We start from the raw sequence: 20,899 nt of genomic DNA, 5'->3' as shown, positions 1-20,899 counted from the left end.
GCACAGCAGGAGGCTGTAGATGGGACTGGGACTCTTGGTTTCCATACTACAGAACTACATAGTACAAAATGTCATCTTCTTGGGCACTCTTGGGAATCTTGGAGAATTCTTGGGAATCTCCTGATTTGATAGTGGAAGAAACCCAGGAAGTCTAAGGGATAGATCTAATGATGCTATTTGAAGAAATGGGACTTGAATCCCAGTCCTCTGTACCATCAGCTTGTAGACTAGCAGTGGTTGAAGGTCCTAAGAACCCACTGGGATTATCCCTTTTCATGGGAAAAAAGTCAGAAAAGGGACCCTGAACAATGGCAGTTGCTTACCGAAGAGCACAGGATGGGGCTGTGCTGGGATTTGGACCCCCAGGCTCTGTATTACAGAAGTACAATCTACAAAAACTGCCCTCTATGGTAACCTCCCTATCTGACAGAGGAGGAAAACTAGGTAACCTACGGGACGAACCTAAAGATACCATTGGAAGAACTGGGATTTCAATCTGAGGCCAATCTGTAGAGTGGCAGAGGTTTGAAGGCCCTCAGGAGCCATTGGCGTTAACAATTTTATTACACAAAAGAGGGAAAGATGGCCCTGAAAAGGGCCAGTTACTTACGGCAGCAGCACAGCAGGAGGCCTGGGCTGGGATTCGGGGCCTTGCTCTCTGTACTACAGAAGTACAGAATACATTATCTCTCCTCTAGGTCAACCTGCTCAATTGACAGAGGAGAAAACTTAGTCAGTCTAAGGTAGACATGTAATGATACTATTGGAAAACAGGGATTTGCACCCCAGTATATTATACCAGCGAACATTAGACAAGCAGAGGTGGGAAGGCCCTCAGAAGTCATCTGAATTATCCCGTTTATGTGGTAGAAGACCACCAGCATCAACTACTTACTCAGGAGCACAGGAGGGGGCCAGGGTGACAATTGGACCTTCTGACTCTGAACTACAGAAGTACAAACTACAAAGACTCTATGCCAACCTCTTGATTTGACACAGAATGAGACCTCGGTAGCTTAAGGGATGTCCCACATGATACCATCAGAAAAAGTGGGATTTAAACCTGAGTCCTTTGTACCACCAGCCTGTAGACTAGCAGTGGCTGAAGGGCCTACAAATACATCTGGGTTATCCCTTTCATGGGTTACAAGTCAGAAAAGAAGCCCTAAAAAGTGTCAGTTGCTTACTGAAGAGCACAGGGGGCAGCTGTGCTGGGATATGCACCCCCCGCTTCTGTATTAAAGAACTGCAGACTACAAATACTATGCTCTGGGTCAACCTCCTGATTGGAAAGAGTAGTCTAAGGGAGGTTCCATTGATAAAACTGGGATTTGATGCTGAGCCCCTTTCCCATCAACCTGTAGACTAGCAGAGGTGGGAAAGTCCTTGGAAGCCACTGGGGTTATCCCTTTTATGGGGTATTAGAGGAAAGGGAGGTCCTGGAATATGCCAGTTGCTTACTCAAGAGCCCAACAGGTTTGGTTGGGATTTGGACCCCTGGCCTCTAAACCTCAGCCCCCCAACTCCTATAACTTGTATGGCCTTTAAGGTGAATCTTGGCCTTTGTACCCACACTGGGACGGAGAAAAACCAAAGGGGAAAAGCCCCCAATGGAAGGGATTGTGAAGGCCCAAGCTGGAGGGACATAGATTGCTCCTGTGTACCACCCCTCGAGGGTCCCTGTCAGACTCTTGAGGGGGGCCCACAAAATCACCTCAACAGTGCCTCTCTGTGAACGGAGGACCCAGAAGGAGCTGCCCGCCTGCTTTCTCCCCCCTACAATCAAACAATTCTGCCCCGGGCTGTGTTGGGGGCAAAGTAAACAAACAGCGTCTCCTAGCGACGGCCTTTGTGACTGCAGGCAATACGCCATGTGGGTGGGGTCACGTTGAGGTGGGATACCGCAGTGTTCTATCCTCCGGAACTCAGTTTGTCCCGCCCACCTTAACAACTGAGGCAGTTCTTCCCCACCTCCTCCCTCCCCCCCCCTTTTTTCCATCTCCTCCCCTTCCCTTCTCCCCTACTCTTCCCATCTCCCCCTCCAGCTGTTTCCCCTAACTCTGGCTTCTCCATCTCTCTTCCTCCTCCTCCCTCTCCTCCTCCTGATTATCCAAAACCCTGCACTTCCTAGGGCAGCTGCTAGGGAAAATGGGACCCAGGCACTATCGAGGGTGAAAGCAAAACCAAATCCAGTAAAGGCGTGGGTCCGGCAGGCGCAGAGGAAGAAGAAGAAGCGAAGGATCCAACCAGCAGCCAAAGAATGAGCACGTTTCGAGTTCGGCCCGCCCAGGCCCGAGACTGCCCTGACATCCTGCGTCTCATTAAAGTAAGCTGCCTATGGCAGCGCCTCAGGACGGGTGGGGGCAAACCGCCACAAGGTGGGCCAGGGTGGGGGGGAAGCCAAAGGTAAGGAAAGGTTAAAGGTAACGCTGCAGAAGGACAGCTGCTGCGGGAAGGTGCCCGCAGATGACGCGGAAGGGCTCCACGTGCCAGCGTTAAGGGCAATGGCCCTGATCCTTGGAAGACCGCTATCTAAAACATAAGGGGCCAGGTCCCCCACTGAGAGGTGAGTGGGGGGGAGGGCTACAGTTAACCGGCAATGGGCATACCTCCAGCCCCCTAGCCCACGGGGATGGGGTAGGTCCAGAGCTAACGGTATTGGTCCCTATCCCCCACTGCCCCTGCACCCCATTGCCCAAGCCTAAAAGTGACAAAGAGGCGGAATGGTTCAGACCTAACAGTGGTGGCCCCTACCCCTGCTGCTCTACCCTAAACATGAAAGGTAAGGGGCCCCTATCCCCAGTGTCAAACCCCAAAAGTGACAGACAGGGAAAGATTCAGCCCTAATAGTGATGGTCCCTATCCCCCCACTGTCCACCCTTAAATGTGACAGGGCACTGGCAAGGTTCACACCTAACCGCTATGGCCCATCCACCTGAGTGCTCACACCTAAATGTGACAGGAAGGGGAAAAGGTTCAGACCTAACAGTGAAGGCCCCTACTGTCGCTGACCATCCCTAAACCTGACAGGTGGGGGGGGGGGGAATCCAGAACGAACAGTGATGGCCCCAACTGCCCAGCCCTAAATGTGAAAGGGAGGGGGAAGGTTTAGACCTAATAGTGATGGCCCCTATCCCTCACTGGACTACATGTGACAGGTAGGGGGGGGGGAAGACCCAGAGAAAACAGGGATGGCCAATACTCCTCACAAACCACCCCTTAACTGGAGAGGGGAGCAGGTTCATACCTGAGATAGCCTGTACCTCTTACTGCTCACCCCTAAATGTGACAGGGGAGGGAGAAGGTTCAGACCTAACTGCCATGGCTCCTTCCCCCACCACCCACTCAGATACTTGACAGAGAAGGGGGAAGATCCAAACCGAACAGTGATGGCCCCTATCCTGATTGCCCAGCACTACATGTGACAGGTATGGGGGAAGGTTCGGATCTGACTGTGATGCCCCCCACCCCCCACTGCCCACCCAGATACTTGACAGAGAGAGGGGAAGATCCAGAGGGAACACTGATGGGCTTTACCCCCCCACTGTCCACACAAAGTGACAGGAAGGGGGGAAAGTTCAGATCTAACAGTGAAGGCCCTTGTTTCCCAGTGTCCACTCAGAAACTTGACAGGGAGGGGAAACAATTCAGACTTAACAGTGATGGCCCCTACCTCCACTGGCCCCCCCTAAACACAACAGGTAAGAGGGAAGTTCCAGAGCGAACAGAGATGGCCCCTACTGTCCACTGCCCACCCTTCAAAGGGACAAGTAGGGGAGGAGGTTCAGACCTAAAACGATGCCCCCCTACCACCCAATGTACACTCCTCAAAGTTACAATAAGGGGAGAAGTTTTAGACCTAACAGCGATGGCTTTTGTCCCCCACTGTCCACACTTACAAGTGACAGGGAGAGGCAGAAGTTCAGATGTAAAAGGGATGGCCCCTATCCCACTCCACTGCCCACCCACATACTTAACAGGGAGGGGTGAAGATCTCAAGCAAGCACCGATGGCCCCTACCTCCCTCTGTACACACATAGAAGTGGCAGTGAGGGGAGATGGTTCAGACCAAACAGTGATGGCCTCTACTTCCACTGGCCACCCCTAAACGTAACAGGGGGGGGGAAAGATTCAGAGCGAACAGTGATGGCCCCTATTCCCCACTGCCCACCCATCAATGTGACAGGTAGAGGGGAAGGTTGAGACCTAACAGTGATGCCCATCCCTCAAAAGTGACAATGAGGGTAGGAGGTACGAGTCACACCCACTACTGCTCATCCATAAACATGACAGGGTGAGGGGAAGGTTCAGACCTAACAGTGACGGCTCCTACTGTCCACAGCCCACACCTAAACATAAAAGGGATGGGGGAAGAACCAGAGTACAAGTTGATGGCCCTTGGCCGCTACTGTCCATCTTTAGAAGGAACATGGAGGAGAGATCCAGAGGGAACGTTTATGGCCCCTACCCCCACTGCCCACCCAGAAACTTGACAGAGAGGGGTGAAGGCCCAGAGCTAACAGTGATGGTCCCTACCCCCTCCCTGCCCACCCCTCAAAGTGACAAAGGAGGAGAGGAGATTCAGACCTAACAGTGATGCCCCCTACCCCTAACTGCCCACCCCTCAAAGTGACAAAGGAGGAGAGGAGATTCAGACCCAACAGTGATGGCCCCTACCCCTAACTGCCCACCCTTAAACATGACAGGGACAGGGGGAAGATCCAGAACGAACAGTGATAGCCTATACCCCAACTGCCCACCCAGATACTTGACAGAGAGCGGGGAAGATCCAGAGGGAACATTGATGGGCCATACCCTGCACTGTCCACATGGAGGGGAGATCCAGAGCGAACGTTTATGGCCCCTACCCCCACTGCCCACCCAGAAACTTGACAGAGAGGGGTGAAGGCCCAGAGCTAACAGTGATGGTCCCTACCCCCTCCCTGCCCACCCCTCAAAGTGACAAAGGAGGAGAGGAGATTCAGACCTAACAGTGATGCCCCCTACCCCTAACTGCCCACCCCTCAAAGTGACAAAGGAGGAGAGGAGATTCAGACCCAACAGTGATGGCCCCTACCCCTAACTGCCCACCCTTAAACATGACAGGGACAGGGGGAAGATCCAGAACGAACAGTGATAGCCTATACCCCAACTGCCCACCCAGATACTTGACAGAGAGCGGGGAAGATCCAGAGGGAACATTGATGGGCCATACCCTGCACTGTCCACATGGAGGGGAGATCCAGAGCGAACGTTTATGGCCCCTACCCCCACTGCCCACCCAGAAACTTGACAGAGAGGGGTGAAGGCCCAGAGCTAACAGTGATGGTCCCTACCCCCTCCCTGCCCACCCCTCAAAGTGACAAAGGAGGAGAGGAGATTCAGACCTAACAGTGATGCCCCCTACCCCTAACTACCCACCCCTCAAAGTGACAAAGGAGGAGAGGAGGTTAGGGAGGGGGAAAAGTTTGGGCCTAACAGTGATGGCCCCTACCTCCAACTGCCCACCCAGAAACTTGACAGTGATGGGGGGGCAAGATCCACAGCAAAAAGTGCTACCCCACACTGCCTACTGCTCGGTGCCAAGGGAGGGAGGAGGTTCAGATCTAACAGTGATGGCACGTACCCCATTGCCCATCCCTAAACTTGAAAAAGAGGGGGTTAGATCCAGAGCAAGTACTGATAAAGTACTCCTACTCCTACTGCTCAGCCCTAACCATAATAGGCAGGGCGGAAGGTTCAGACCTAACAATGACTAACTCCCTACCCCCCACTGCCCACCCCTCAAAGAGACAAGGGGGGGAGGAGGTTCAGATGTAACAGTGATGGCCCCTGGCTTCCATTGTCCACTCCTAGAAGTGACATGGAAGGGAGAAGAACCTGAGCCAACATTTATGGCCCCTACCCCCCACTACCCACTTCTTAAAAATGACACGGAGGGGAGGAGGTTCAGACCTAAAAGTTATGGCCCCTACCCTTACTGCCCATCCAGATACTTAACAGAGAGGAAGATCCAGAGGGAACACTGATGGGCTCTACCCCCCACTGTCCACACGAAGAAGTGACAGGGAGGGGGAAGAGTTCAGACCTAACAGTGAAGGCCCCTGTCTCCCACTGCCCATCTATAAACTTGACAGTGAGGGGAGACGGTTCAGACCAAACAGTGATGGCCCCTACCTCCACTGGCCACCCCTAAACGTGACAGGTATCGGGGAAGGTTGAGACATTAGTGATAGCCCCTACTCCCACAGGCCACCTCTTAATATCACAAGAAGGGGAGGAGGTTCAGATCTAACAGTGATGGCCCTCAGCCTCCACTGCCCACTAATGGACAAGACAGGGAGGGGGCAAGAGCCCAAGGCAAAGGTTCAGATGGAACAGTGATGGTCCCTACCCCCCACTGCTCAACCCTAATCGTTACAGGTAGTTAGGAAGTTTTAACCCTATTGGTGATGGCCCCAACCCCCACTGCCCACTCCTCAAAGTGACAAGGAGGAGAAGTTCCGACCTAACAGTCATGGCCCCTACCCCTAACTGCCCGGCCCAAGGTGTGACAGAAAAGCGAGAAGGTTCAGATATAACTGTGACATCTCCTTCCCCCACTGCCCACCCAGAAACTTGAGGGAGAAAATCCAGAGAACACTGATGACTACTACCCCCTACTGCCCAGCACTCAAAAGTGTCTAGGAGGGGAGGTTCAGATGCAACACCGATGAATCCTTCCCTCACTGCCTACCCCTAAACTTGATAGAGGGGATGGTCTAGAGTGAAAAGAGATGGCCCTAGCCCCCACTGCCCACCCCTAAATGTGACAGGCAAGGCACAAGGATTAGACCTTCTACTCCCCACTGTCCACTCAGATACTTGACAGAAAGGGGGATAGATCCAAACCAAACCGATGGCCCCTACCCCCCACTGCCCACCCCTCAAAGAGACAAGGGGGGGGGAGGTTCAAACCTAACAGTGATGGCCCTTACTCCCATATCCCCCACCAGAAACTTGGCAGTGAGGGGAGAAGGCCCAGAGTTAACCATGATGTCCCTTATCCTGCACTGCCCCCCTTCAAAAGGACAAGTAGGGGAGGAGTTTCAGACCTAAAAGTGGAGGCCCCTACCCCTTAAACTTGAAAGAGGGGGGAAGGTCCAGAGCAAACACTAATGACCCTTATCTCCTACTGCTCAGTCCTAACCATAACGGGCAGGGTGGAAGGTTCAGACCTAACAATGACGAGCTGCCTACCACCCCTCAGAGAGACAAGGTGGGGGGGAAGGTTCAAACCTAACAGTGATGGCCCTTACTCCCATTTCCCCCACCAGAAATTTGACAGTGAGGGGGGAAGATCCAGAGCCCGTCTCCCACTGCCCACCCCACAGAGTTGACGGGGGGGGGGGGATGGTTCAGACTTAAAACAGTGATGGCCCCTACCTTCACTGGTCCTCCTAAATGTGACAGGGATGGGGGAAGATCCAGAGTGAATATTGATGACCTCCCCTCCACAATCCACTCCTCAAAGTAACGAGGGGAACAGTTTCAGACCTGAAATGGCCCATACCCCTAACTGCTCACCCCTCAAAGTGACAAGGAGAGGAGGAAGTTCAGATATAACAGTGATGGCTCCTTCCCCCACTGCCCACCCAGAAACTTAACACAACAGGGGAAGATCCAGAGCAAACATTGATGGTCACTACCTCCCCACAACCTACCCCTCAAAATAACAAGGGGAGCAAGTTCAGACCTAATTGTGATGACCCAAACCCCTAACTGCTCACCCCTAAATGTGACATTAGGGAAGAAGATCCAGTGGGAACATTTATGGGCTCAACCCCGCACTGTCCACATGTAGAAGTGACAGGGAGGGAGAAAAGTTCAGACCTATCAGTGAAGGCCCCTGTCCCCCACTGCCCACCTGCAAAGTAGACAGGAAGCGGGGGAATGGTTCAGACTTAAAACAGTGATGGCCCCTACCTCCACTGGTCCTCCTAAATGTGACAGGGATGGGGGAAGATCCAGAGTGAATACTGATGACTCCCCCCCCCCCCGACAATCCACTCCTCAAAGTAACGAGAGGAGCAGTTTCAGACCTGAAATGGCCCATACCCCTAACTGCTCACCTCTCAAAGTGACAAGGAGAGGAGGAAGTTCAGATGTAACAGTGATGGCTCCTTCCCCCACTGCCCACCCAGAAACTTGACACAGATCGGGGCAGATTCAATGCGAACAGGGATGGCCCCGGCCCCCACTGCCCACCCCTAAACATGACAGGACAGAAGAGTTAGCCCAACAGTGATGGCCTCTACATCCCACTGCCCACCCACATACTTGGCAGAGAGGGGAAGATCTAGAGTGAACACTGATAGCCCCTACCTCTGTTGCCCACCCATAAATGTGACAAGAGGGGAAGACTGAGACCTAATAGCGACGGCCCCTCCTCCCACTGCCCACCCATACACATGACAGGGAGGGGGGATGGTTCAGCCCTAACAGGGACGGCCCCTCCCCCCACTGCCCACCCATACACATGACAGGGAGGGGGGATGGTTCAGCCCTAACAGGGACGGCCCCTCCCCCCACTGCCCACCCATACACATGACAGGGAGGGGGCATGGTTCAGCCCTAACAGGGATGGCCCCTCCCCTCACTGCCCACCCATACACATGACAGGGAGGGGGCATGGTTCAGCCCTAACAGGGACGGCCCCTCCCCCCACTGCCCACCCATACACATGACAGGGAGGGGGCAGATTAAGGACTGAGAGTGCCCCTTCTGTGTTACAGGGCAGGGGGCAGGGGGCCACAAGCTCAGAGCAAAGGGTAATAATTCTTCCCTCTCCAATGAGGGCACACATGGGCAGCAGGTACACAATAAAGGTCCCAGATCTCCAGAGAAGCGAGCTAGGTTGTGGAAATGTCCAGAACTTAGGCTCAGAGCCTGTGCCTTCCCCTTCTTTCCTGCACAGAAAACTGAGGGGGGTAAGGCAGTTCTAGTTTAAGGTGGTGGCCCCAAGCTTTCCTCATAGAGGTGATTCAGAAGGTGGCAGGTCTGGAGTTAAGAGAGCTGCCTCCCCACCCCCCCCACCAGAGAGAGGTGAGCCAAGGAGTGGCAATGTCCAGAGCATCCCCGCTTGCCTGGAGAGACGTGCAGGAATGGGCCAAGTATAAAGCTTGGGGCAATGGGTCCTGTCCCCTGCAGAGAGATGAAGGAGGGGGGGCAGGTGCAGAATTATGGGGGCCATGCGCTCAATTACCCAGTGCAGCAATGCTGCAGGTCCAGAGATAAGAGCCTCTGGCCCCCCAGCAGGAAGTAGGAGGAGGCAGGACAGACCCATAGCTGATGGAGATGCCCCCCAGCCTGCAGTAGCAGGAGGTCGCCCACGACTCCCACAGAAGGGGTGGCCAGATGAGTCCTAAGTTAACAGCGATAGCCTTTGGGCCCCCGTCTCTAAGAGGCCTGAGGGGTGGCAGGTCCATAGCCCCGACAGATGAGTGGGAAGATAACAGATCCACAGCTAAGGGCCATGGTCTTTGCCCTGCCAGGATGGGTACGAAGGGGCAGCGGATCCTCCAGGTTGGGAGTTAAGCAGAATAACCCTTCATTCCTTCCTCTCGCTGCTCCACTCCCTATCAACAGAGTGGAATACGAGGAGGTGATTGCACCCCTGCAGAAAGGTGGCCCAGAGAAAGGCAGGTCTTGAGTTAGGAGGGATGGCTTCCCCCCAGGAAGGTCTACTGATGGCAGACCCAAGAACCCTAGGCTCCCACTGAGAGGTGCAAGAGGAACAGGAGGTGCAAAGATCTCAGCAATGGCCCCCAGACCCTGCAGAGAAGTTCTAGAACCGTCTGCCTCACTTCTCTGCTTCTGGTCCACCACAGAGATGAGTGGGTAGGCAAGGGGAGCAGAGATCAGGCTGATGGCCACAGCACATTCTGCCTCTGCCCAGGCAAATCGGGAAGTAGCAAGGCAGGAAGGAAGCTAGATAAGCTGCCCCCTCTGGAGGAGTGCAGGACCAGAGTTAAGGAAGATGACGTCTGCCACCCGCAGAGAGCCAAGCCAGGGAGCGAAAATGTCTACAGTCAAGGCCGATGGCCCCTGTCTCGTCAGGCCAGATGCTAGCAGGAGGTCGATCACTAGCTAAGGGTGCCCGGCCTCCCACAGAGAGATGAGTGAGAAGGGGCCAAATCCAAAGCTAACGATAGCCCCTGCCTCCCTTTGGAGGTAACAAAGGGAAGGTTGTAGGTTCAAGCAAAATGGTGATGACCCCTTCCAGGATGGGTGTTGGAAGCTGGAAGTTAGTAGATTCAGAGCCAGGCCTAATTACAAATGTCCCCTTCCAAGAGAAGTGATCAGGAGTGGTCTCCCACAGAGGTGAGTAGGAGGGTGGTGGGTCCAGAGCTAGTGACTCGAGGTGGGACAGTGCAAAGAGAGTAGCATGCGGCACTTCAGCTGGGAGTAGCAGGAACGCTTGTCCTTCTTCCGACTTCTTCAGTCAGGATAATGTGGAGAATATTATCCCAGATTTGTGTCTGATGGGACTTGTTTTTCAAATAATCACAGATCTCAGCAGGAATCAAAATCAAGACAGAGCTAACCATAGGGACTACAGGGACCACTAATTCAATCTCCAACTAATGCCAAGATGGTCTTGCCCCAAATAACACAGTAAATGGAAGAACCCAGATTCAATGCAGGGATCTTTTCACCACATGGCAATGCCTCCTGTCCAGGAGCCCTAAACCACAATCCTTTTCTGTATTCTTGACACTCATACACTTAAACACTGACATAAGCCAAAAGGTCCATCACTTACTACATATGTCAATGCACAAGCCAAGTGAAAATTATCAAACCCACCTAGCCCCTGATTGTATCCTATCAAAAGTAGTACTACCATCATTCTGTGAGGATTTTTTGGCAAGGAGTGAGTCAGAGTCTTTTGTCCCCGACAAAATGGCCACCCTGCCAACATTTGCTTTGCCTATACTACCTCATTTCTGTAGCCTGGTATGATTTTCCCACTGAACAAGGAAGGGATCAAGCAGATCCAAGTTTTGTGGTTTCAAACAAAACTTTGAATGGGGATTGGGGGGCGGTAGATGCATGTGCTTGGGCCATCACACTTATCTCTGGTTACCTGTGAAGTATGGGCTCATATCTCTGTGAGGGTCCTGGGGCCCTTATCTCTGGATACATGGCCTCCCAGGACATCAGATCACCTCATTTCCTTTTATTACAGCTCTACCAATGCTTTGCCCAGGATACATTTGGAATTCCCCCCCCCAGGCTATCATCCTTTTTCTCCCTCCCTCACATTTCAACACAAGTCGACAACCTTTCCCAGACCCGTATTTAAGCAAACATAATACTGAGTTTCTCCACTTTCAGTAGCAAATGTAGCAGCGCAGTCGCATGCTGGACCTAGAGTAATGCTGTGCTCATGTGGCCTCAATGGGGAAATGAGTGTATTTTCCTGATAGCTGCAGTTTACCATGTTTAGCATCAAAACTCTTTGCTGTAAGCAAATCTTAATAATATATCATATGCTTCCCAGTCTTCTTAGGGAAAAAGTCACTTTTAAACATGATTTCAATTTTTTTCATGACAAAGTACAAAGAATACTAGGCTTGAAATTATAGAGTACCTGCCACTTAGCACCCTGAGCATGTCACCACCCTTCTGGGCATTAACTAGGGGAACTCCCAGTGTAGAATCTTCCTCCAGTGATGCAAGTTGGCATCTTAGTTGCAACACACCATCTCTTGGCTGATTCTGTTAGGGGCTAATCAAGGATTTAAGTCTATTTGTCCCTATCCAAAATGACCACAAACTGCCTTTTAAATCCTTGCATCTGCTAGACAAGAGATTTCCTGTCTCTTCCTTTACTATCAAGTTACCAGCTGCCTTTTCTCAATGCTGTTAGCACGCTAATCTTTAGCAGTCCTCAGTCCTGCTTTCTGCCTCGTCCCACCACCTCCAGTTGTTGCTTCTAATCACCTGGAAACTGTGAAAACAGATAACTACAGACTTGTTAGAACTCTACGTAAATATGACCAAGTGTTCTAAAGGGTCTGATAAAGTCGAGCTTTTAAATAGATTTTTCTGACATCTATTTTGATTTTTGAGAGACCTTTAAAAAACCCCTCAGTTCTTTTATGTATTCTGGAAAGCTGAGATTTATCTCAGTTCTCTCTGGATAATTCAGGGGCCATTTCAAGGCTCCAGTGATGCAATTACAACCCTTTTTACACCTTAGGAGAGGGTCTCAAGAGTTCCCCCAGTCAACGTAACTCATTCCCCTATGGTCTACCTTAGCTAAGTTGGGCCTTAGCTGATAGACACATTATGGTGGTGGGGTTTCCATCTGTCAGAGCATTTAACTGGCCTAGCCTTTTAGAGCTCAAAAGGACCTCCAGGCCATAATGAGGCAGCAGAGGAGGCTTTTGGAGAACAGCAGTTGCAGTTATTTTTTAAAACGGACTCATGCATTCTTTTGCTATATACATGTTTCATGTTTGGTGCGACCATTATAGATGCGCCCACCTTTTGAAGGGCAGGGGTAAATCTTCACTCACTTTATCTACTGTACAATGTAAGAATGTAAAATCTTTCAAATGATGATGTAATTACCCCAAGAATTACCTATAAAATTATAACCCGAATTTCTTTTCTCTTTTAACAGGAGTTAGCTGCTCATGGAAATAATACGGATGCTGTAAAGATAACCATTATAGGTAAGGTATGAGATGGTATTTGTAGAGACTGAAAAGCGAGGGTCACATAAGCTGCTAGTTTACGTATATGAATATGCCATTTATGCCCTCCTTTGTATGTACTGCCGACATTAGGAGTTTCTAAAGGACGTGCTGTTTTATCTGCAATGTATTATCCTTAATTTATATTCGTTAGGCAGAATGGGGAATTGGAGGCACAAAAGACTAGGGAACAGGGAGCCTAGGCTTCAGCTTTAGGCTCCAATAAGATTAACAAATTATGTGACCTTAAGAAAGTAATTTCCTCTCCTTGTGCCTCATTTTTCTCTAATATGAACCAAGGATAATGCCAATTGTCCTATCCAACTCTTCCCCCATAGAGCTTTTGTGAGGAAAACTTGAAGTGTTTATATGATTTACATGGCTTATATGATTGCCGTTACGTTTCTAATACCCGTTAGCACCCTCCCCAGACAGAAGCTAGAAGTTGTTTGGCTGGGAAACTCTCGCTCACACATTTCCATGCCCCAGACTGTTCCTCTGCTTCTCGCTCCTACACACCAAACTACAGGGGTGTATTACCGAGGTTGGGTGACATTCACCAGCCATGAGCAATGCCCTTCCCCCAAACCTCAGTTTCTTATTTCGTAACATGGAGATATTTTCAATAGTCACCATCTCATTTGGCTGTTGTGAGCAAAATGCCACGTGAGCCATCAAGCACTATAGAAACACGAGTGTTATTGCCTTTCCCTCCTTTTTTAGCTGAAGGGATGATAGTCTAGAAACCTGTTAGTTGCAAGTTATACAACTTGAAAGAGGCTGCTAGAACTAAAGGAGATACACTCACCTAAGGCACCACTAGGAAGAGTAATTCTCTTCTTCCATCATGAGATTAAATGCTTTGCTTTATTATAGAAATCTAGCTAAGATTAAGTCAAAAGATTTGAATTCTTCAGTATAAAATACTGAAGGCCGTGGTGTGGAGCACACCAAAAGGCAGCTAAAAGGAGGTTGCTGTTATTATGAGGTAGTGTGGGTACCCTATGTGGGTAGGATGCTTGTCTAGAGGCCACCAAAAACTATGTTCCAATCCCATCTGCCATTTATCGGCAAGTCACTTTATAAACCTCAGTGAATTGCAAGGAACTATGACATCTTTTCTAAGGCAGGGATGGGTTGCAGTATGCATCAGTGGAGGGAGTTCCCACACCAATGAAATAAAAAATCATTGACATATCAATAAGTAAAAAATCCTCAACATTGTGCATCAGACAAATAGAGAATTAAATCGCTAAATCCCATAGTATAAGAATACAGATTCTCTTACGTGCTACTGAAAACTTTAAGTTCGATTTCCAACAAAGAGCATGATTTCATTATCGCATAGTAGCCTTATGGTATGAGCTGGTAATACAGTTCTCATGGAGCTTAAGACAAAAGCCGGTCGACAAAAACATGTCACTAAAGGAATATAGGGTTTTTTTTTGGCGGGGGGAAGGAGAGGTGAGACTACCCTTTGATATGTCCTCTTGCACATGTCTCGGTGATATTACTAGAATACGCTATCTCCAGAGGGATGGCAAGTCCAAACCAGAGTGGCAATCTGTGTTTGTTATACTTAGTAGTTATCACAGGTCAATGCTGACCTTCAGAGTCGGATCTTCTATGTTTCACTGAAATAAGAGGGACTAAATCAAAAGAATGGATCTTTATGGAAGCAGCATACCCAGAAGGGAAGCTCGCTATCATTTAGAAAATAGGATTTGGCACAAGGTAGGCGGTTGCTGTCATGTGATGCCAGAAACATTTCGTACTATTCCCAGTTTGCCGTAACCCCTGTGTAGTCTTTGAACAACATTCGTCTCCACATCCTCCTCATTTCAGCCTTTTTTTTTGTTGCCCCTTTCAAATGACGAAGCCTGTACGCTGTAGTTGAGGCAGGCAAGCTAGAAGGTGGGCAAGTTGCTCCCTCGGAAGTCACTATTCTAAGGTTCTGTATGTGGATTGACCTTTCAGACTTACTTAAAGATGGCTTTGGGGACCATCCTCTTTACTATTGTCTCATCGCAGAAGTACCAGATGATGCTCAGCTGACAGGTAAGCTACACTTCCCTTAACTATTTTCATATTGACCACTCTTGCCAACAAGATGAAGTATAACAAAAAGCACTAGTTAAATAGAGGAGTAAGGGGGCTCTATTGGAGAAGTTCATACAGCTCACGTGTTACAAAGAGAGCTCCAGTACGTAATCGTATTCCCAGTAGTAAACTTTGCTATTGTCCTTTAGAATAAGGAAGGAGAAAGATGAAAGAAAGGTTTTGGATCCCACTTTCTAGCTGAAGGTGGCCACGGACAATAGGTAAAACCTATTCCCTGGGGAAATGTGAAGCCATATTCTGTAGGCCTACTCCTACTGAGATGATTTCCTGCCTAGGAAAAACTTCCATTAAAATTCTTTGGTGACACACCACCAAAGGTCTTGAGTAACTGAGGAAATCGGTAACAGAGATTGGCAATCAGTAATTCTAGTCTGTAGACTCACGCAGAGCCTGGAAATATACTGCCAATGGATTCTTTAAAAAAATTCATTTTGGAGGGCTAATATAACAAATATTTTGATACTCAATAAAAATCAAAGCACTCAACCTTTTGCACACTCCATCTCTAGGAACTCTGACAGTAGGCTTTGCAATGTACTATTTTACCTACGATCCTTGGATTGGCAAGTTACTGTACCTGGAAGACTTCTATGTTGTGGAACCTTTTCGAGGTAAAAACTCTCTCTTCAATTAGCAAGCTTTTAGTAAGTGTTTACTATGTTTCAGACATTCTGATAAGAACTGAGGCTGCAAAGACAGGCAAAAATACTTCCTGGGCTCAAGAAACTTACATTGTAATGGGGATCATTTTGTGGGGTGAGGAGAGACTTGAGGCAGGGAGACCAATTCAAAGGCTACCACATTGGTATTGGCAAGAGGTGACGAAGGCTTAAACTAGAGTTGTAATTATATCAGTAGGGAGAAGTGGCTACATAAGAAAGATGTTGGGAAGGAAGAAATGGCAAGATCTGGCAACTGATGTATGGGCAAAGTCCATGGATGATGTCAGGTTCCTAAGTGTGAGTGCGCTCAGTAGTAAAAGTGAAGTTTAGGAGAGGGCTGGGTTTATGGGAAAGATGAGTTCTGCTATAAACATGTTGATTTTGAGATACCTATAAGGACAAGCTGTTTGAAATGTTTAAGAGTCTGGCTCTATTCAGCATAATGTTAATAGAATCAAGGAAGATGGATGCCCAAAAGTAATGGTGATGTGAAATTGCAGTCCAGGGGAGAAATAAGACTGGGTATAGAGATATAGGAATCAGCTGAGAGGCAGGCAGATCAGCACAAAGATGAGTGCCCTGGGAGCTGATGAGTTGAGACAGGCTGAGGTCTTCAAGTGAGATAGTGTGAAAAGAAAACAGAAGAGGGTCCAGGACAGAAACTTGTAGTTACCTACAATTAGTGAGCATGACATGGATGAAGATACAGCAAAGAAGAATGAGGAATAATCAAACACCTAAAAGAACCAGGAGATGATAGTGCCAGGGAAACCTAGAGAGCAGAGAATATCCAGGAGAGTGTTATTAATAGCATCAAAAGCCACAGAAAGGCTAAGAAGGATGAGGAATGAGGAAAGGCATTTAGTGAAAGGAGTTTCAATTGAATGAGAACATTTCAAGCCATTCGGCAAAGGGTTTAGAGGAGGGTGAGAAAGGAAGAAAGCCACCTGGTGCTGGCAGCTTTTTTAAAGTTTAGCCAAAAGGGAGGAGAGATATGGATACTAAGAAGAGACACAGGGAGGTCTAGAACATGTGAGGGTATTTTATAAGATGGTTGGAACATGAGCACGTTTGTAGCTAGCAGGGAAGAGTCCAAATGATGAGACGGTGAAGAAGGTGAAGGGGGGGAGGAGAGAGAGAGGACACAGACAGAGAGAGAGAGAGAGAGAGAGAGAGAGAGAGGGAGGGGGGAGAGAGGGGGGGGGGAAGAAGGAAGGAGGGAGAGAGGAGAGAGAGACAACAAAGAAGAGAGACAGACGAGAGAGAGAGAGGAGGGAAAGAGGAGAGAGATGACACAGAGAGACGAGAGAGAGACTACAGACAGACAGACTAGAGAGAGAGAGGAGAGAGGCAAACGAGAGAGAGAGAGAGAGAGAGAGAGAGAGAGAGAGAGAGAGAGACGGCGGGGGGGGGGGCGGAGACAATCTATTGGAGAAAACAGGATAGATGGGATGAGATCAAGGGTACAATAATCTGCCTTGGCAAGGAGAAAGATGTTGTCTTCATCCAAGAAGGATGAAGGTGACAGTGAAGGAAATAGTGAGGGAAGACACTTGAGTGATGATGGGAGAAGAGAGAGCTCATGGCAAATTGCCTCAATTTTTCTGTTCTGCTAGGTAGTGAGGTCCTTGGTGGAGAGGGTGGGAAGAGAAGAGTGTTGTGAGAGGGTTCAAGAGAGATGAGGTTTGGAACAGCTGTGGTGGTGAGTGGGATAAAGAATCAATTTCCTTTTTTCAGGGAGAGGCCAGTTGAAATTGGAGAACATAAATTTGTAACGCACTTAACATGATTTTGTGACTTCCCCCAGCTCTATTCAGCATAATGTCAATAGGATCAAGGAAAGGGATGTTTGAAAATAAACCAGGATTGGGTCATGGCATGACATGAATGACAAGAGGACACCGAGGCAAGGAATTCAGCTTGGGTGGATAGACATACTGGAGGACCTGATGAGTTAGGGAAAGATGGAATGAAAAAAAAAAAGGTTATGGTCAGATAAAAGAATTTCAGAATACACAAACATCAAGGTTGGGATATGTGTGGATGATGGCAGGATCAAGGATGGTTTTGTATAGTTAAGGTGTAACAGAAGGATGCGTTATGGGAACTGAAGGGATTGAGGAACTGATAATTTAGGGTATTTGAAGGAAAATCAGTATTAATATTTACATGCTTAATGTCACAAGGTTAAGGGTTTTGGCTTGTGAACCTTCTTCAACTCACTGTAGGAGGAGGTAGGATAGGGGGGGTCAGTAGATAATGGCTGTCAGATTCTGGATTGAGTAATGAATTTGGCTACTTGGAAGTATAAAGCATTACTTAAAGTTTAGGAATCAGAGATGGGATTTATGCATCGACACACAGAACATTAATGAACCGTAATTACGTTTTGAGAAGCACTGTTTTCTAAATCCATGACATTATCAGTCTGGACCAAAAGAAAAAAAGTGTTATCTCAATTCTTCATTTAATTTTTTACATTCTGATTCAAAAATATTAGATTTTTTTGGTTTCCTATTCAGGACTTGAATTAGGTAGACTATCACAACATATTTTCCTTTAAAAGAACTGTCTCTTCCTTCATTTGTGAGTTGAGAGTAGATGAGACATTCTCTTGTCTTTAAAAGGTGAGGAAGACATGCTTATTTACTGATCTTTAAAAAAAATTCAACAAACCAAATTCTTTTCTGAATATGAAATCCACAGTGTAACACTAAGCACATATGTCTGTGGGTATGGACAAATTAGATGTGCAATTTGTATTCGTAATTAGTGCAGATGGCATGAATTGGTACTTGGGCTACTTTTTCTGTTCTCATTTTTGCATTTTCTATTTTAAAGGTTTAGGCATTGGACCCGAAATTTTGAGGAAACTAAGTCAGGTTTGTACAATTTACAATCAGTATTTGTAATTTTATCCATTTATCTTTAAAATTTGAACTTAATCTTTGGAATTATATAATTGTATAATTATTTAGTCCAGACAGTTGAATACAAAAATATAGCAACAGAATAGTATAAAGGAAAAGGTCCCGGGCATAGATTGGGGGGGGGGACGACCAGCATTGAAATCTGGCCACTAGAACATTAGTTTTGAGCTGGGGATTGGGGGGCAGGTCACTGTCTCTTTGAGATGCATTTTTTTTCCAATCTGGTAAACGGTGTTAACACTTTCAGGCCCAACCATGGTTGTGAAAACCAAATATACATACAGCTCTTTGTGAATGTCAGCTATTATCGTAAATGAATACTGTATAAATTTGACTTGAAACTAGTATGCTTTACATCCATAAATATTCTGGAGTCAGAAACAGGTAGACCTGAGTTCAACTCTTGCCATAAACACTCATTACGAATGTGACTCTGATCAAGTCACTTGACCTCTCTCAGCCTCAGTTTCCTTGTCTCTAAAATGAGGGTAATAACATCTACCTCACAGAGGTGTTTTGAGGATCAAATTGCAAACCTTAGAATGATAATATCAATGCCAGTCATTTATTATCATTCTGTTTTGTTTATGGAAGCTTCATTATACTATTACTATAAAGGAGAATTGTCCCTAAGGCAGTTCATCCAGTGATACTTCCATTAGTTAAGTACAGGGTACAAGGGCTTTGGTACAAGATGATTTCACCCCTACGGTGAGGTTCCACAGAATACGGGGGGAAATAGCACCCTAAGTCCCAGTTCTTTTATGCTATAATTGATAGAAAAGTCAGTAAGATTTATAGTGGTACTAATGAGTGGCACTAGTATGGGGGTTGTTAAATTTGAAACAATGGAATTTCATCCATTCTGCAGATATGAAATGCTCCGAGAGGAATCTTGCAAGAATATTTCCTTAGAAGTAATAGATGTGCACACAATGCCTCTCACATACGGCCAGCCTTTTCTGAATGAAGGAATGAATCTACTAATCCAATTTCAAATAAGAATACTCCTTCTTTGCTTTTGTAAACAGATAGCAATTACCAGTGGCTGCAGCTGCATGAACTTTCTTGTAGTCATATGGAATCAGACATCTACGGAATACTACATCAAGCGGGGGGCCCGGGACTTATCCACTCAGGAAGGTTGGCATCTGTTCCGGTTTAACAAAAAGGAGCTTTTAAAAATGGCAAATGAAGACTGAAGGTGCCCCCCCGAATTGCCATTCTAAGGTTTTAAATGCTCATCCTATCGATTTCCTCATACCACACGTCATATTCTCCAGCCTCTAGTTTCCTTCTTCACACAGACTAGTTGCTCTAACAGCTGATGAAAGAATAAAGTCTTGGTTATTTGCATCCAACTTTCACTTGTTTGTCCTGTACTTTTAGCTTTCTGTCAGCCAGTCTAGATCTACATAAATGTAAATTTTGTGCATTCACTCGCAGACAGGTTTGGTTCTAGAAATTCCCTTTGAACGAATAATGAAGCTGCCCTGGAAGACCTGACCTGGAGTATTCTATCCTGTACTTTACACGTCAGAGATGGGGGAATTTGATCTCTCTTAAGTTTGTTTTCTGTTTGGCTTCCACTTCCCTGGATATGACTTTGGGGTAATAATTCCAGGTATTTTGGTTTAGAAGAGAGCAACTGGAACAATCAAAACACTGAATTTCAAGTAAGATGCCCTCCATGTGAATGCTTCCTCTATCACTACTTGGGTGATCTTAGGAAGTCACCTCTTTCTTGGCCTTAGTTTTCGCATCCATAAAATGAGAGTAGTAGATTAGATGCTCTCCAAGATCCCTTCACTGCTCTGAATCCCAGTGGAAATAATCAAACAAATAGTGATACAAGTAGACACAGGTAGTGATCTCTTTAAAGTTAAAAGCAAGGCCTGGCTCAGATGAACCTTTTTTGGATAAAATCACTATAACAACGAACATGACTGAATGATTTTACTGGTAATATGCCTTGGCCATATAGCCAGGATACTCACGGTCTACACCACAGGTCCAGAATGTGTGTTGTCATCGATAGATCTGAAGGATGGTCCCAAATGGCTTAACGCTCTCCTAGGCCTGCAGAATAGTTTAAGGTCCTCTGGACTAATGCATCAGAAAGGGACAGGTAAGGGAGGAGGGAAGGAAATAACCATTTATAGAACACCTATTATGTATGTGTCAGGTTTTTTTTTTTTTTTTTTTTTTTTACAATTAAGGCTTTTACAAATAGTCTCTCATCTTACAACCAGACAAGGAAACAGGCTGAGAGCCAAGTGACTTGTCTAAGGTCACATAGCTAGTATCTGTGACGAATTTAAACTCGGTTCTTCCTGATTCTACAACCAGCACACTCTCTGATAACTGGTAGCATTACACCAGGCCTAACACCAAAGACAACAGTTTACAATATTTTGTCTTATAATGAGTTTTCAAACAA

At 47.4% G+C, this 20,899-nt stretch overlaps 2 protein-coding genes across 4 annotated transcripts in view; one reads left to right on the top strand and one right to left on the bottom strand.

The window, feature by feature from the left end:
* Positions 1-20,899, bottom strand: part of APOOL (apolipoprotein O like) — a 176,867-nt gene that overhangs the window by 58,309 nt on the left and 97,659 nt on the right. The window lies entirely within an intron of this gene.
* Positions 1,995-19,820, top strand: SATL1 (spermidine/spermine N1-acetyl transferase like 1). Of its 2 annotated transcripts, XM_012553327.3 has the most exons (6): positions 1,995-2,326; positions 12,674-12,725; positions 14,724-14,804; positions 15,377-15,478; positions 18,371-18,411; positions 19,491-19,820. In XM_012553327.3, exons 1-6 carry the CDS (start codon positions 2,261-2,263, stop codon positions 19,659-19,661), a joined length of 513 nt encoding a protein of 170 aa, XP_012408781.1. In that variant the 5' UTR covers positions 1,995-2,260; the 3' UTR covers positions 19,662-19,820. The 2 variants fall into 2 exon arrangements, with proteins under 2 accessions (XP_012408781.1, XP_031800471.1); XM_031944611.1 differs by lacking the exon at positions 18,371-18,411 and having other exon boundaries at positions 19,491-19,665.

This window comes from Sarcophilus harrisii, chromosome X (assembly GCF_902635505.1).
Source record: "Sarcophilus harrisii chromosome X, mSarHar1.11, whole genome shotgun sequence".
NCBI classification, from domain to species: Eukaryota; Metazoa; Chordata; class Mammalia; order Dasyuromorphia; family Dasyuridae; genus Sarcophilus; species Sarcophilus harrisii.
The sequence above is the reverse complement of the archived record's forward strand: the minus strand, read 5'-3'. Positions and strand labels throughout refer to the sequence as shown.

Bases quoted from the DNA above. Each gene is read 5' to 3' on its own strand.
- SATL1 (XM_012553327.3), top strand. From the start codon at position 2,261: ATGAGCACGTTTCGAGTTCGGCCCGCCCAGGCCCGAGACTGCCCTGAC. The intron at 14,805-15,376 runs GTAAGCTACACT...CTCCATCTCTAG, and splicing joins AGATGATGCTCAGCTGACAG to GAACTCTGACAGTAGGCTTT. The intron at 18,412-19,490 runs GTTTGTACAATT...TTTTGTAAACAG, and splicing joins TTTTGAGGAAACTAAGTCAG to ATAGCAATTACCAGTGGCTG.